The 19,320-nt window shown below is 26.9% G+C and overlaps 1 protein-coding gene across 3 annotated transcripts in view; it reads right to left on the bottom strand.

Moving 5' to 3' along the window:
* Window positions 1-19,320, bottom strand: part of LOC112596437 (rho GTPase-activating protein 7) — a 102,900-nt gene that overhangs the window by 44,281 nt on the left and 39,299 nt on the right. For all 3 annotated transcript variants that reach the window (XM_025342227.1, XM_025342312.1, XM_025342149.1), the window contains 2 exons: window positions 18,592-18,953; window positions 17,792-17,834 (listed from right to left, as the gene is read on the bottom strand). In XM_025342227.1, the coding sequence (XP_025198012.1) occupies window positions 17,792-17,834; window positions 18,592-18,953 (405 nt within the window). The remainder of the gene's footprint in view (window positions 1-17,791; window positions 17,835-18,591; window positions 18,954-19,320) is intronic.

Here is a 19,320-nt window from a genome sequence, read left to right on the forward strand (position 1 = left end):
CCCATCCAATCAGAAAATATGAAGTCCTTATGACATATGGACTTACATCAAACGTTGCTCATTTAAATATTTTACGGTTATGTTTCATGCATGTTCGAAAATTATTACATAATATACGAGAATAGTATACGTTTGTATCGCGAGTAGCGTTCTGATGTGTACAGTTTTAGTAATGTCAATTTGAACCTTTCAAATTTGATTAGGGACAAAATTATTAACATTAATGTAGTTTATTCCATTTTAGACTAGTAAGCTATGTAAGTCGTGGATATATAAATAAGTAACTGCGTACTTATTATACGTTTGCCTTACTCTTTTTTTTCTTTTTACGTGTAATCGAATAAATAATACATTTGTTTGAAAAAAAAAGTTTTTGAACTCTTCAAAAATGCTTGAATAGGTAATTGTATAAGATATATACATTAAATTTAAGATTTATTATCATACGTGCTGCTGACTGAAGATATCTATACGACGCCGTGAAGCTAGTCACTACGTTTTTCAACTCGTAAATACGAATTATCACCAAAATCCAAAATACATTTCGTTTGCAATGAAGTGGGTAGGTGGTTCCTATTTCAAAAACGATTAATTTTGTTTTCACAAACAATAGTAAAATCAAAACAACAGGAATAAAATTACTGTGTACCGACCGCTGTGTTAAAATATAAAATATTATATAATTACTTAGTTATAACTCCGAAAAATGATTGCTTAATCACTTGATCATGCTGAAGTATAATATTACAGTGGTCTAAAAAGAATATTAAGCTCCAATTGATAGCTATTATTAATATAAAAATAAACAATAAACAATAATAATATTCAACTAGTTTTCGTTTTGTTTGCCTGTATTTATTGTCATTAATATCGATTAGGTGTAATATTTTATTAGGTATATGTCGTAAATGAGCCACTTGATTTAAAAATGATAATCGAACCATACTCAACAGTAATAATAATGATGATGGATAGATGATATAGCAACGAACAACCCAAAAAACACGGTCAGGGGAGGCGATAAATGATTTAGTTTCCAGACTTGCTATTATGATTGATCATTCGTAGAATGTTTCTAAAAAATAAGGAATGAAAAGTGGGTAAGCATTTATTCGGTTCACTGTTGTAGTTTGTAATGATACAAATTAATATTGAAAATACGATCTCTATTAATCACGATTTTTACTTTTGATTTTTAACCATAATATAGATAATACTTTAAAGGAAATAAGATAAAGTGCTGCATATACTAATTGCATTTCTTAAAAAAGATAATTGATCTAGTAATAAATTATGTATCATTTACCTATAATACAAATTATTAACATAGATTGTGTATCAAATATAGTAGTGGGTATATGCAATGATTTTTAAACTTTAAGAATACATTATATTCTTTAACATTTTCCTATGATTATCAATGTTTTTTTATTTGAAATTTAATGAAAAAAATTAATAATCATTATTCCTCTGGTCATATGGCCTGAATACGATAATAGAATCATTATGTATATTAAATACTATAATATACAATACACAATTTAGTCAATGGTTTTACGTACGTAAATGAAATTGAATTATTGGATTTAAATAATATTCGATTTTACACACGCGTCTGACATACTTATTTATATTTTATATATATATAATCACGCATAAAACGTGAACTATAGTTGTTTTGTTTTGTACGGAGAGGGAAAGAGGGGATACGAAAACTAATATATCGCTCAGAAGAACGACATATAAATGAATAAATGAAATAAAAAAAATAATAACAATAATAAATAAATACTATTCGCGTACCCTCTCCTTAAGCGTAAAACGTTTTTTTGGTTATTACTATTTTGTTCTTTTCTCTCCACACGCACAAATACGTTCCTATAATGTACTAATGCGGTTTCATTAAAATCTTTTCTCGTTTCGTTTCATTTCGTTTTGTCTCGGCACAACAACCATTTCATGCCCAGTTCAGCGCAACACGTGAGCCCAAGACAGTGCGGCGGTTGTCCGGAAATCGATATATTATTACATTATATTTTATATTGTTCGCAAGGCAATTGTTTGAAAATGTGACTGCTGCGCTGTACTATACTATATATAAAATTATAATATATATTATGTAACGTGTGTATGCACGTAAGTATATATATATATATATATATATATGACTGAGACAATAATAATAATTAATTGATTTAGTGATGTATTTTAAAAACTAATTTTTGACTAAGTTGAAATTTTAATTAAACCAAACGCAGATGGAATTATTTCTTTGAACTACTTTCGTGTATACGTTTATTATTATTGCGAGTTTCGTGTAATTTTGTTTCGTAAGTTTAATATACTCTGTGAAGCGGAAATGAAACATCCGTATAAATTATGTCTATAAAAAAATAAAAATAATAATAAAAAATTCATGAAAGTGTGAGCTGTGGTCCATGAAAACATTTCCGGTTATGTATATCTATGTAATATACGCGCGCATTTAATATCTGCTGTATACGTATATTTTTTTGTTTATAGTTAATTTATTTTTTATTTGTATTACTACACGTACTTGCACTTTGTGACAAATATTAAATCAAAATGTAATACATTTTTATTTTATTGTTTGAATGTAAAGTACAAACGAAAACTATAAAAAGAACGTTAGCTTATATTTGTTTTTTCTTAATATAAACTATACAAGGATCAAACAAATCGTGAAGATGTTATATACAATATACATTTAAGTATTAATTTTTTTTTTATAATCCAAATAGATGTCTAATTACTTCACATATCGGAGAATATTTAAACAACGTAGGTACACAAATATATATTCATTATTATAATCTTACGATTTTCTAATAGTTTGTTATAAAATTAAGCTTTAACTTTATGATGAACAAAATATCAATGACAATTTTTTTTATAAATACTTATTTTTATTTTTATTCAAGAATTTAAGTCGTTGCCTAGTATCAAAACCCCTTTCATTTGTTTGTTATATGATTTAAATATTGTCTAAATTTGAATGAGATGTGTGACTTTCAAATATTAAACAAGCATTGCAGCCTTCAATACGTATATTGAATATTATAATATGATACGAAAAAAACTTAAATCGCCGAGACACCGCCTACAGTAAACCCAACCTCACCCGCAATAAATACATTAGGACTGCATACAAACGATAATATATCGTCAGCTGTATAATATTATAATCATATTTGATATTACTATCATAACAATAACGACTTACCCGCGATCCGGATCAGAGATGACCACGAAACATATCATACAATAAAATATATTAGATAAAATAACTATATATTCTCGAAACACGTTGTAGTTGTGTAACAGGTAAATTAATTATCGACGAAAATACTGTATATTACGACGAAAACAATAACATGCGGTGAATCGTACATCGATCGACGACGGACTGGCACAAGTTCGTCGAACGAATCGAATTGGTGTTGCGAGTCCTCCGCTTCTGACTAACCGGTGGGAGGTCTGCACGGCGTGTATGTATACACACACAACAGTCGTCGGATGGAAGGGAGAGACGTAGGAGCATATAAGTTTGCTAGTCGGTTGTCTGCGTCTTGTCAATGCGTGTACATTATATGTATACAAATATACAGTGCGTTTGTAGTCCACATTATATCTGTGATCTGTCTAATCTTTAGCCTAAACCCTATAGTTCGTAAGTTTATCTCTGATTTGTTTGTCTAATGTAATCTTTAATCGATCCCACAACGAACCCAGCGCGATACCGCCGCTTTGCTCAAATCTCTTACAGCCCATTCCGGATGACAATAAACGTAATGGTTTTTCGCCTTAACGTTATTCTTATCGTTGTCGTCTTCGAGTTGATATTTATTTTATTAAATGCTTGAACGCGACCTTACCCAGAACGTTAATATTACTTTTTATTTTTTTATTTTATAAAAATGGACCAAGATTAATAAATATATATATATATTTGAAATAAACATTTAGATAAATAGACCGCAAACTATTACACGATATTAGATCCTTATAGTCTCCAGATTTTAGTGATACAGATACAGATTATTGAACGATAATAGCTGCGCGGCCGATTCCGAAAACGTTCACGCTCAGTTTTATTATATAGGTTATGTAAACAGAAAAAAAAACAATTTTTTCTTTCTATTCCTATTTAATAATAAAATATATTCTCGAATTACATTGTACATACTGCTACATATCGTAATAAACTGCAAGTTAAGGTGCGCCTTGATATCGGGCTATGATAATATTAAATTTTTTTAATATTATTTTATTTCACAAAACGTCCTCCGATAGACAAAATAAATAAAATTACACAATTCGTAAGCAATTGTACGACTGTTGTTTGTAATAACAATAATAGTAATAATAATAACTAGCTCACGGTAATTGTTTGCCGACGACAGCAAAAGTGTATAGTGATATAGGAACCTATAAATTCGAGTATCTACTAAATCAAATAATAATAAATATTAAAATTATTTTCTATTTCCTTTTTACCTCACCCATACAACTATCTTGTTTACGAATCGAATACGATGATATCAACTGTGTAATATGGTAATATATTATGCACTTATGGATGTTATAACATAGTGTAGTCATACATATTAAGCCGGGGATTGAGTTTGGTTGATACAGAGGGAGCATTTTCGGGAAGAGAACACCGGCCGATCAGATTGTTGGTCGTTGCAATGGAATGCGTCTCAAATGTTATTGTATTGTGTAACAACCCCCTTTTATAATATACTATATTATATATTGTGATGTGTACGCGGTAGAGGGCGCGGGTCCTTGGCAAGGTCGCGAAGACGAGCGGGTTTCCCTCATCCATTGTTAATCACAATGGGCATTGCGTATATAGTACACGGGTGTAAAACGGTTATTTAAAAAGACGCGAGAAAACCACATTCAAAATCATTGTTCACAAAACTGAAAAAATGGAATAGGTACCCTTTTCTTTTACGACTGACACTCAGAGTTCAGAGTTCAAGTATACATCATATCACTGAATTTTGAACCCACTGTAAAATATTTTTCCATAAGCGTCCATAAGCGCCATAATATTGTTATACAATATAAGTAAAACATAAAATGCAATATAATATTATAATATTATTAAACTCCAGACAATTGTGGCAAAACGACAAATCAGTCGAAGATGTATAGTACACCGGCCGGCGATAGTTGGGTTGGGTTGAGTTAGAACCCTAAATTTTTATTATTTATACAAATATTCTCCGATTACCTATAATATAATTCGGCACGTGCATATATTATAATTATTATCTTTTTGTCTACATCGGCAAACCAAACGGTCCCCGTTTGTTGCTCACTTCTTCACACTACAACCACGATAATGATTGCATGTTATAATAAATTGTAGTTTTTACAGTGCAGTGAACGTGATACATTATAAATACGGAGAAATCTGCTTGACGTGCTTCATTCAATAAGTGAAGTCTAATTGGTCGATGTTCGCGATTTTCAAAAATAAAACTTTGTGTTTGGATACCCTAGCTAAATACGGGATTAAATGCTCAAAAATGAAAAAAAAAATATTTGTGTAACGTTGAATTTTGGGGGTGAATTTAATAAATAACCGTAATAAAAATACTTAAAAAATCAAATTTTTTTGCAAATATTTAGCGTTGTCAGTTGACAATTATCCTTAAAGTATGGAAAAAACTTGTCAAAAATGAAGTTACAATTAATATAATCTGGCTGTAAAAAAACTAGTGTAGATGAGGTCAGTTGAATGAACCACCCTGTACACAAATACAAGTATAATATATGTATATATAATATATTATATGCAGACTACGAGTTTTAAAAATAAACGAGTAACAGACTGACATCAATATTTTTCTTTTTATATAAATGCGCGCTACGCCGTTGTGTTTCGAGCGGTTAATACTGTATTGTTATATAATTATAATTATTTAATTGTTCACCGCGACGATGTGACGTAATGTAAAACACAAATAAAATATACTATTGGGGTAAACTGATTAACTGACTCATTTACAGCTACGAACCGAGGTGACTAGGAAAGTAAAAAATAGCGAGCATGGAAGCGTTTCGAGAGACAAAAAAAATGTTGTATAAAAAACTAGATGACAATCGACCATTTTGAGTTATTATACATTGATTGTATTAATCATTTTTTATTTTATTCCTATTGTTATTACTTATTACTTATCAATATACAATGATGTTCGATATTCAATAATAATATTAGTGAATCGATTGCGGCAAGGATTCAGACATTTTGGGCTCCGGGTAAAACATTTTCTCTGTTTTAAAATATAAATGATAATTTAAATACAATATACATAAATATTGGTATTCACTAGTAATTGATAAACACTGAATGAACTTAATTTTGATTAAAAATAATTATAATAGTAATATTTTATATTAATTTTTATAATTATGTTATTGTTGAACGTAAAAACGATAAATAGATATGAATATAAATGATTATTGATTTCAATATGCGATACCATATGCTGTAATAAAATATATTTATATTAAAATGGTAATATAAAACAAACACATTTAATTCATTCCAGTGTTTTATAATAGTATAAAACATATTATAATTTAAAAGATAAAATGCAATCCTTCACTCTTCCTTTTTAACCTAGCCTTGGATTGTAGTAAAAGTCTGTCATCGACTGATTTTTATACTATAATAATTTTTATTGTACTGCAACAGTTAATTGATTTTTTTCCTAATCATTAACTAGCATATATACGAGTACATATATATATATATATATATATATATAATTTTATAAAGAAGTATAAAATCTCTATTATTTGATAAAATAAAATTGTAGGCAAGATTTAAACAAAAATATAATTTATGAACAAAAAGGATAAAATATTTTACAAGAGAAGCCATCGATAACATTTTTTAAGCTTAATTTAATAGCATAAAAACTACGCATTAATTTTTGTAATAGGTCATTAAACCATTTCCTATCAAGAGTCTAACAGGGAAGTTGGGACTTTACCTATAACAGGTATTATAATTTTGTGTTTTGTTAAAGAAGCCAAATGAGAAATAATGCCTTAGAAGATTTATATTAAAAATTGTAAGATAATACACAGGGTTGTAGTATATTTAAAAAAATGTATTTGGCTCTTTTTTTATTGTTATAAGTCTTAAATTTTTTATGTATTATTTATAAATTCATTTCTCTTATTAATATTAATATTCGTCTGTGCTTATTTTTTTTTTTTTCAAAATAACAGTTAAAATACAACTATTTTTATTAAAATCGCATTAAATAATAAAAATAATAATAAAAAAAAATAAAAAATAAATGATGTATAAATGTACCTAAATATACAAGGGTGAAGGAAGTACCTCATTTCATTAATTTACTGGAGGAAATATTTCAAAACATTCGGTCTGGATTAGCTTGAGTAGATTTTTGTTAAAAATAATTTAAGTGTGTTTATTACATACAGTAGAATTTTTAGCGTGGAGGATTATATTCTAGATATAGATTTTTAGTAGTTAGTACAAAATTTGAGGGTGCATATACCTGTAAGTATAATACTAAAAATATAAAAACATTCACGACGGACTTACAGTAGTGGGAATAATAGCTATACGCAACGATAACATGTGTAGGATCATCGATTAGATGAACGTGTCAAAAATCGATTTACAACATGTATAAATGTATAATACATTATAATATATGTTATTTACGTTTTATTGCGCACTCCAAAGACGTAACTTGAACCTATTCTAATGGACCCCGATGTAATACACATAAACGCGGCATTATTGTAGTGTCTTACAGAAGACGAAAACATTGCGCGCACGTCATTCGTGGCGTCATCGGATAGGGTATCTCATATACTATATCTATAGTAATATACTCGCGTCTATATCTACTGCTATAGTCCATATTATTATTATTTTAGCCCTCATATCGGTATCTACTGCAGTGGATCTTCCAAAAACCGGACGCGGCGCCAGTAATATATCTATAATGTAGCTATAGCCGATAGTGGCGGGGACCGGCCAATAATACACCGAAGGTCCGAGGTTGACAAACGCAGCCCTCTTTTATTTTACAACTCCTTAGTGCGGGAGAATGTTTTTCAGCATCTTCAACCCGACTATAATATTTTATAATAATAAGCAGACAATGGAAATACCTATATGCCACCGTCTGGGGGTTGCGGCATTGTCCAGGATGGCTTGCGATCGTTTCTCGAATAGAATGGTCAAATTTATATCATTATAACAGATAGACATCCATCACACATTCTAATGTTGAGCGTATTCAAATTTTAGATGGATATTTTTGAGAAATGAAATTATAATTAAACAATATTAGATAAAATGGAATAATATATACGGTTTGTTTTGCAGTATCTATTTGTTATTGTTTCGAGTGATGCAGGAAATATATACTATACACATACAGTACATAATATACGTATATATACATGTTACAATGTTATTATGTTGTAGCATCATTGTGGTTTCTCCTTTTTTTTATATATATAATAATTGCTGTGATTGTAATAATAATCTAAGTTGAATGTAGGTAGGTACAATTAAATATATTAAGTACTTATGTAGTACAATTATTATATTATGGAAATTTCATGGACAATATGATGAGATGATTTTAGAAAAAATAACACGCTGTAGATGGTACTCGAATAAATGAATTATGAATTTATTGGTAAATCTATTTTGTGTATCAAACCTCTGATAAGGATACGTTTGAGATAAATAGTTTAATAATTTGATTAGGAAATCACAGATCTCGAATGTCTTCAAAGAATTTAAAAAAACACCGCGGCATTTATGTCATTCTAATATAATACCGAGCAATTCGAATTCAATTACATACCGGAAGGTTGGCTTATTTCGAAGTCTTAAGTCCACGATATCGAATGACGTTTAATGACATCTAGCCGGATTAGTTTTAGCTGATATTCTATACTGACTACATGTATATTTTCCATGATAATATTATACACTGTAATATCATACATTAACATTATACGAGAATGGAAAATTAAGTGTAGTACACGAGTGTGTACTGTGTATGCTTTTAGTCTTTTTTCACATATCAGGTAATTAATACTGTACAGCACCGATCATTTTTTTAATCAAGCATCAAACTGAGTCAAGTTTTTCGCACAGTTAAATCTAGTTCGATAATGTACAATACAAATTTAGTGACAAAAAATACTGTAATAAAAATTATTCTCTAAATACCGAAAAACACACCATTTTACACAAAATTATTATTAAATTTTTTAAACGAGTAAAAAGCACCTTAAGAAAATTCAGTCAAATAATAATACTGAAGAAATGATGAGTATGTATATTATTAATTTTTGCGCATATCATCCGAAATGACTCACTTAAACGATCGTGTTTATTCTAAAATCAGTCTTATGCACGAATAACATAATATTAAAGTAAATAATGCACATAATACATCTGACATATAACGCGACGATTAATGAAATATTATTCAAATGACTATGGGTGATATAAATTATTCATACAAATTTTTCTGTAGCTTATATCGTAGTATAGTTTAGATAATTTAGTTATATCATAATTAAGTATATCATAGCAGTTCTACATTTATTTCTAATTCTAATAAAATTTAAGATAATATTTGAATTTTTTGATTGATTACAAAATTAAGTATATAAATTATCTACCTAAAAAAAAACGAGAATTTAAAGAGAAATTTACTAGCAAATATAAATTATAGTAATAATATTTTTATTTAGTTTTTAATTTGAAATATACAATCTTACATATTAGCATATTAATGTGATGATTCTGTAAGATTATAGATACGTGTTACGTGAGTAAGAAACCACCCATGAACGATACTACATGTCTTTGTAAAATAATAATTTACCATTTTAACGTAAATGAATAAAAAAATAAATATAATATTACTTGTAGGAGCGATAGAACATAATACTGTACGTACACAGTACAAAGTATCTATTTGTATTTAAGAGTTTAAAGTGTATAGCCACTATCTATTTATTATTTGTTTAATTAATTTATATCTAAATTGTAGCTCCGTTTTAATAACAGTTCTATTAATACTCAAATAATAAACAAAATGAATCTCTCACCTTTCAATCAATTTGTTTATATTACTGTATGTATATTTTTAAATTAAAATACAATCTAAAGAAATCTCAATAAAAATGAAAATAATAATACTCAATAATGTTAAAAACTATCATACAGTAGCTATTTTTTACAAAGTTACATAATTATTATATTAAATATAATGGATTACGATAAATTCTAGAAACATTTCCTTAAAGCACAGTTATATTATACAGTAGGTATGACTAAGTATCTACTACTTCGTCATCACTTATTATCATAATATTGCATAAGAAGGTGTTACTATAAAATATTTAAAAAAATTAAAATATAACGTAGTTGTGCACAGACAATAATACTGTAGAGAATATAAATCGTAATATAATGTATAAATCTTTTTAATTTTAATATTAGAGAGTTTTTTTTCAGGAAATTTAATGACATTAAATTGTATTAATTTCCATAAAAAGCTTTGTTTTGATTAAAATAAAAATAAACATTGGTAAATCATTATAATACATTATATTATATGGTCTGTATACAAACTTAAGTTTAAACTATTTTGTTAATAATTATAAAATTGTATTATTTACTTTAAAAACTTTATTAAACAACAACATCGTGTTTATCAAAGTATTTTATTAATACTGTTTTAATAAATATTTTATAAACTGTGCAGATATTTATATATTCGAACACTGCACCCGTGTATGCATAAATATGGTGCATGTAACATAGACACGCAGAGTGGTGTCCAAATCTACAAAGGGAATGAAGCGAAGCTTTTAGTTTATTATTCAAAATGTTCTTATTAATTTATAAAATATATAATTTATTAGGTACGTGGAATCACAAAAAACGGTATTGCTTACAAACTATGCTTATATTGAAATAATCATGTGTTATACTTAGGAACAATATAGTATTTTATTAAATATTAAAACCTTTTTAATGTTGTAAAAATATATACAAACCGTCTAAAAAAATAACGCAAAAAAGTATTTAACATCAATAAAACTATCGCTATAATAATTACTAAGTAATATGACCATAATATCACACACAATTATTATTACCTAAATTAAAATACATAGGTACACTACTAATAATAAGATATTTAAGCAAAATGTTTTATCGGCTGAGTCACATAAAGATTTAGGATTTAAAATTTTAGCTTGTATCATGTATTAAGTAATAATTATGTTATAATGATTATTAATAATATTACGGAATTTAATTAAAAGATAAATTTAATTCAAATACGATACTCGCAGAAAAATTAACGGAGTAAATTGTCTTCACTGTACCATACATCAAATACTTATAGGATATAAGTATATAAATTATTTATGTAAAATAAAATATGTATTTAAAGTTGCGCAAGACGTTGTATTTTTGTGTATGAATTAATTAGGTTGGACCGATATCTATCAACTATCTAATTAGACTTATAAATGTCCTAAACAGCAAATTTATGAATGATTTAAATTCGTCAAATTTTCAAAAAAATTCATTCTTAATTATGGCATTTATTAAAAACCTATGTATTTTTATTACAGGGACAATTCAATGTGAATATTTAACATATTCTATAGAAACGAAGCATAATATACATAAATATTATACATGAATATATAAAGTATTTAAATAATTTAAATGTAAATGCATTTTTTAACACCATGAGAATCATATAGGTACCTAGAACATACGTGTTGAATGTATTGATACAATATGTATATATAACTACTCGCACGTGGATATTGCATAGTATCCGATTTTTGATTTATTTATTCCACCTTAATACACGTTGTGAACTAATTTGTTATTAATATTTTTTACGTACTGTGGTGAAAAAAAAATATTAATCAAACATCGGAACGGGAGATAAAAATAATCAAAAATGACAACGAATCTACATGCGGTCGATATTGGCAATTTGTAATATAACATAATGCATTTTTTAAAACACATCATGAAAACAAAATAACAGGTTAGATAACTATCCATAAATAAATGTAATTTTATAGCAGTCAATATAATATACAGAGAATGGCATCAGTTTATTAAAAATTATTCGCCACAAATAAACGTTAATAATTTATTATTATACAGGTACCTGGTACATAAACATTTTGATATCAAAATTAAATGTCATAATATTCATTAATACACCTTGCACAAAAGACTTGAGGAAAAAAATGAATTCATTACCTATATCTTACGCAAAAATCACTGCAACGATTTTCAAATTATATGATATTATTATTTATATTAATTATTACTATTATAAATTATAATGCCGTGCATTTGCTGCACATTGTTATCTCAGATATAACACTACATCGTTCTCCACCAGATATGATAAGTTAACTACAAATATGATAATGACTAATAGTTATTATTCTTAGTCATGGTTTATAACTTTTTAAATTCAAAAATAAAATACTATCATACTATTAGTTTTTATAAAACTTTATACGTAGACTCATAGACTCTGACTCGTAGAATAAAAATTACATGAAAATCATATTTTATAAAATCAGTGGTTGTATAATTTATTATCGCTATACCAATCTAAGTTCATTCAAAAAATTTTAAACAGTTTTAGTTATAATGCACTGTCTTAACGGAAATAAAATTTCAATTATTATGATAAAGAATAAATCGATATAGATACCTACTCGTATAAATGATTAACTAAGTATTAGATATTTTATGAAATGTGAAATGGGTTTGTACATCTAAAACTCAACCAATGACTCACAATCACAATCGTAGAACATTGTATTAATGTTATATTATATGATATTCGAGAAAGTTAAATACATACAGAAAAAATCAAATAATATCGATCCAAAAGGCAAAAAGAAATAAATGAATACTATTAAATTTAACTTATAAAATAAACTGTATATACTAGATGATTCATGGTCATTCATTGTGTTACAATTTCATTTTGAAAAGACCCTATTTACACACAAAATAATATTAAATATTTAAATTAAAAGTAAATAAATAAATAATTTTGTAATCAAAAAAAAAAAAAAATTACTTCGATTCTTGTGCTGGATGATTTATTATACGAATATAATATATTTTAAATTATTAAATTTTATCATTAAATTATAATAATAATTGATATACTAAACATTTATTTTTATATTATCAATTTTTAAATTGTATTAAAAGATACGATTTTAATTTTCACATACTTTATTTTGTAAATATATATATATATAAAATTTATATAATACCTATATCCAAAAAGAAAATGCTAGTTCATTTTTATTATTTTCTAATGGTAATAGTAGGTATAACGATCATGAATAATTTTTCAATACCTCCGTGACACAGTTTTATAAGCGCATATAGATATTCTATGGTAATATAATTGTGTATTAGTATGGTAAAGTTATAGAATCACAAAATCTAGTTGAAAAATTATTATTTCAAACTAAGTTTGTTTTTTTAATTTTTTACAAATAGACAGACTAAAACTAATGTATCATAGTAAGAAATATAATCTAAAAAGGTTAATTGTGCTTTTTCTATTAAATAAAAATATTTTTAACGCTATAAAAATATTTACATAGAATTTTTGTTCATTGGATATAATTTTATAATAATTGTCGATCAAAATTTTAAACTTATGTTTATATACATTTATTAAAACAATTGTTATTAAATGTTTACCAGCTTATACAGTAAATACCTTTATTTATATACTCTTATAACGATTCAAGTTTACCAAAATTTGAATTTCTTTTATGATTTTTGGTTTAAATATTATATTATTATTTTAAAGCATTTCATTTATTTTCAAAATCATTTAAGAATGTAACTTCCAACAGCTAAAAATATAATATATTTAAATATTTTTAAAAAAAAATCATTAATTCTATCAAACTAATGATATTAAGCAAAGTGATATTTCAAAGTACGTATGTAAATTGTATACATTAATAATTAATAATATACACAAATTAATTTTATATAACTGCGTATATTATAATTTATGAAATAAATATGGAATTGGGAGTACCTATATATCGGTAAATTAAAAAGAAGTTTGATATACAAACAAACATTTTAAATTAATTTGTTGCCATTACCATACATAATATTATATAATAGAGTTATAATTTAAACCACTGAATTGGTTACCGACATTTGTAGCATTCCGTTATTTTAGCGTAATATATTGTAACCAACCAACTGAAAGGCGACAGAAAATCAACAGCCGGCGGGGTGGCAAGAAAAATACTACATTTTAACAAATCTATTGAAGCTGAATTTCTCACTAGAATATTATACACCAAATATAATTTGAAATAAACGTAAAGGAAAAATAATAATAAGCGTCATCGGGTTTGATTAGTATTAAAATGGGAGACTAATAAATTATTGTTTGCTGTCGCCGTCTGAGAATGATCGGCATTCGTGGTTGTGACATTTTATCATCTGCATGCGGATTAAACACGTATAGTATTATGACGTAAAATGTGTTCAGGCAAATAAATCTTTGAGAACTTCATTATAATAATGGTAATAATACAAATGGATTATTATAATAACCACACGTTTCTCAGAAAAACGAATTGATTATAATATACCTACCTCATATATGGGGGACAATCGGTAGTCTAGTGGCTTACAAAACTTAGTACAGAGTCCAGTGCAAGATAATAATACATTTATCATGATACTCATATAATAATATTCAAATATTGTCAATTTCACTAAATTTTTCAAGTTTTTATAACTTGAAACGTATGAAACAAAAAAAAAAAAAATAGAGTAATTAGTAAACAAGCTGGGTTAAAAAGCCAAAAATTTCTCCAGTCTTATTTTATAGTTTTTAGCCGAAAACAATAGGAAGTAAAGTTTTTTTAATATTTAACTTCATTATTTTGTAATTTAATTTATATTTTTTAGTATCTATATCTATTAAAAATTTAAAATTATTAGTAATGAATTCAATAATGATATAATATTGTTTACCAGTGTTATATGTAATAATTAATTATAAACTTATGTGGAGGCCAATAATACAATTTAAAATTGTTAGTAATACAAAAATAGAATTATATTATTTTCTATTTTGGATGTGATGAGTGGGGGGGAGAAAGTAACAGAAATTATAACTAAACTGTGACTGACCTGCAATTTTTTTCTCCCTCATTTTGTTCCAAAAAGTTTCCGACCGGCCAACTTTCCATTGTTTTTCGAACTTAACGCTTACACTACGGAAAAACTTAAAACCGAACTTATCGCCGGCGCCGGCCATAACATTCGGTGCTCGATCGCGTCCGGCACGTCGTGCCGTTGCAGGTGGTCCGCGGACGGTTGTCGCTCAAACGTTTCTACATTATTATCCCTAGCAAGCGCGTTGCGACTCCTATCGCTGCACGCGCAGCCGTAACGCCCACCGTCGCCACCGCAGCAACGGTTCAAAATGCGTTCACGCCGAATCTTACGGAAATAAAATTACTCACCGCTACACGGTCAAGACTAATTTTTAATTTTGTTGTCGAAATTTAATAAATAGATCATCGAATTGGAACCATATAGGTATTATTGTACATCTCTAACAGTTAATGTGACAATTTAAAAAAATTATTATATGCGATATTTATAATAAACTTATAAAAAAAATTGCACCTGTCCCGCAATAGCGACAATTAACGCTAAAAAATATACAGCGCACAGATGATAATGCCAAACGCTACTGAATACCATTATCATCTGTGTATATAGTACTATAAGTATAGTCGTTTGCGCATATATACTTTGTTCGTTTAATCATCAGTTGAGTAAATACAGACATTTAGAATCTCTTATTCAAACAAATTCATAAACGTATAATGAAATATTTTTGTACAGTTATAGGTACATCGATTGTTTTTTATTTACCGACACCACTATTTATGTATATAATTTTTTGTTTAAAACTATATTACTGCGGTGAACTGGAAGTGTAGGACTATATAGTACTTAATTGTTATAAAATATTTATAATTACTGCACAATAATCTATACGTTGGTAATATATAATATTATATCCATTTCCATACGTTGACCATTATAGTAAAGATTACGTAGTTACAACAATTTAACAAATTCGTAAAGTTTATTATTGTATACATTTTAAACGTTCTCTACGTCCGAACCTATATAATTTATAAAATCCATGTTTATTCATCTCAAAACACTTGCTTTTTACTCGAATATAATTATAACTCATTTCGTATTCATAAATAGGATGGATATTGTTTCCTCTTCAAAACATTTTTGTATTAACACCTTTTTAATACGTCTAAATATTTTTATATGAATATGTATTTATAACAAAAATTAACTTGAAATAATGTTTACATAAATAAATGATATGATGTAAATTTAAATATGATATTAATAATAATTATATATTAGAATTTCGATTTTTTTTTTTGAATACCCAATACCTATTTAATTTGATATTATTGGAAAATATGAAGGCACAAGCGTGTACAACTATTTAACTATTTGTCCAACCTTTTTTGAATTTAAAAACGTGTTACGTAAAATATCTATATCTACATATTTGATTATGTTGTTACTTTTTTTTTTTTTTATCCAATGTTTGTTATGTTATTATCAGTTTATTTTTCTTTTAGAAAAATAGTACTTATTTGATTGTTGTTATATTAATTTTCAACAATAAGCATTTCATTTAAATTTCTTATTGGACATGTAGTACATTCTAAATAATGTATGTTATTTATTATTTATTAATTAAAATTTCTGATAAGATTATCTTATTTTTATTGAAAAATAAACGGTAAATTATGTGAACAGTATTGATTATTGGTTTTATTAGTTATGCCTATCAGTTATCGCTTTTATATTTAGTAGCTACTAGTATTATCAATTTTTCAAATTTCTGATAATCTCTATAAAATATATTATTTATTATTAAATTTACTTATACGTATTATAAGTAACAAATAATCATCAAATATTAAAAATTTGTTTGTACTTCAAAAAGTCATCATTTTCAATACTTTACTATTGACAGCATTAAAAAAATTACATTAAATAAGTAACAAATAAATACAAGAAAAAAATGTATTTTTTCATTAAAGTATCTAAATATGTAGACATGTATACTATAAGTTCCATGAAATTTATCGTATAGGCCATAAAAAGATAATTCATTGTATATAAACCTAAATACTAGCATGATATAATATTTGTGTATGTGTTATACTTTTAATATTATCGCGCGTTGAAATCAAATTTTACCGGTTTTAAACCATACAAGAAATTGATAAAATGTACATACCTGGACAGCTATAATGCAATAACAAAATCATTATTGTGTCCTCTTATATAATGACTACTGTGGTGGTTAATATTATAGGCAAGTATTTACTCATAAAAATTATGTTGCTAATCGTTTAGCGTCACATTACAACATATAAGCTCTAGTTGTCTACAAATCATGATAATAAACGTATCGAGGTGTTTATATAGTCACCAAGAAATTTTGATTTAGCGTCGCCTAGGCGTAACACATAAACAGCTGTAGTTTATTACTGTATCATTTGTATCGTAGTTTATAAAATAACGAGTAAATAAAACCAATAACAAAAAGCTTACCTTCTAAGTATTGTTCCGAATGACATTTGGGATGTTTCCATTTCTAAATAACAAGAAAACATATTAAAATTCGTGTTAAAAATTTATACGGAGTGAATTTTTTCATATTTTTTTTACTATTTTAATGTCACAGGCGTTAGTTATGAAAGTCATCAATTAGTGGTTATTTTAGCTCATGAGTAGAAAATGCTATTTGTACCCAATTACTTCATTATTTTGCCATATTTATAACTACATTATAAGATTTATGATTTCAATGACAAGTAAAAATTTGTAACAGTCTTGAGTTTTGACAAATATTAAATTTATGTTTAAGTTATGATCGGCCACCAATTATACAAATTAATATCTTATAAACTCCATAATACTTAGAGAAAAACAAATGTTAATATTATTATTTGGTAAGCAATTGTTTTTTTTTTTTTTTTTTTTTGTTATGTACGTTTTATTATAACAACTAACTATCGGTTTTAAATTTTTACAGTACATTTTAGCTTAAATCGTTGTAAGAATTCGTTTATAGCATTTCACAGAAAATCTCTTTCCTATTTTTTATATAATGTATTTTTCTAATAAAAAACTACAATTATCTGTTTAAAATGTAAATATCAAATCGACTTTGGCACCAAGTTAATTTTTATATTTTATACAGAACTCATTAAGACGTATTCACTCTATATTAAGAGTAATTTTAAGTTATTATCAAATCGTTTAAAATTTATAATTTTGAACAAATTATGTAAAAAAAACGAAACTTCTTAACCAACGCCCTAGTATGTGTGAACAACCTCCGAAAATACCTTCGATTCGCCGGTATATTTAGTTCTACAGGGCAGCGTCTGAGTGGATTTAATGAGATGTGGAGCAGACGAACTTTTACAAGCGCCCCCTAGTTCTGAGTTAACTTCTCCACCACCACCATCCAGTGAAACAGCTGTCGGACTAGGCAACTCGTAAGAAACATTTTTTACCGGAAATTCAGATTCACTGGTCAAAGGTAATCGATTCGGTCGCGTCGCTGGTCTGTAAAATTGGTCGCTTATTTCTACTGCGGGAGTCGACCACACTGGTGGTTCCGTGTGTTTAATAGTCACACGACGGTCGGCGTGTCGTCTCTGCAGCCTCTCCCACGTCTCTTTCCTTCGGCATTTCTGATTTCCCGCTGTACGAGACAAATAAAAAATACTCGTTAATATTAAACATTCTGTATTATTTATATAATGCATCATTCACAGATTTTACATTCTTGACACAACCATTTAACATATTAAAGAAGTCGATAAATAATCGTAGATTATGAATGTATTGATATCTTAAGATCGTCTGAAATTCTTTATGTAGACACCATTTACTAATGGTTACTATCAATTATACGTATAATAGATACATTATAGTAAAATATTTGTGATAGGATGTGTATTTTAAACAAATTATGAACAACTGATATAATTGCTATTCAAGTTCCGTACCGCTATGTCTAATAACAATATTATTTTAGATAGAAAATAATAATAAGTACTAAATATTTT

This window comes from Melanaphis sacchari, unplaced genomic scaffold (assembly GCF_002803265.2).
Source record: "Melanaphis sacchari strain LSU unplaced genomic scaffold, SCAv2.0 Contig0_pilon_pilon, whole genome shotgun sequence".
NCBI lineage: Eukaryota > Metazoa > Arthropoda > Insecta > Hemiptera > Aphididae > Melanaphis > Melanaphis sacchari.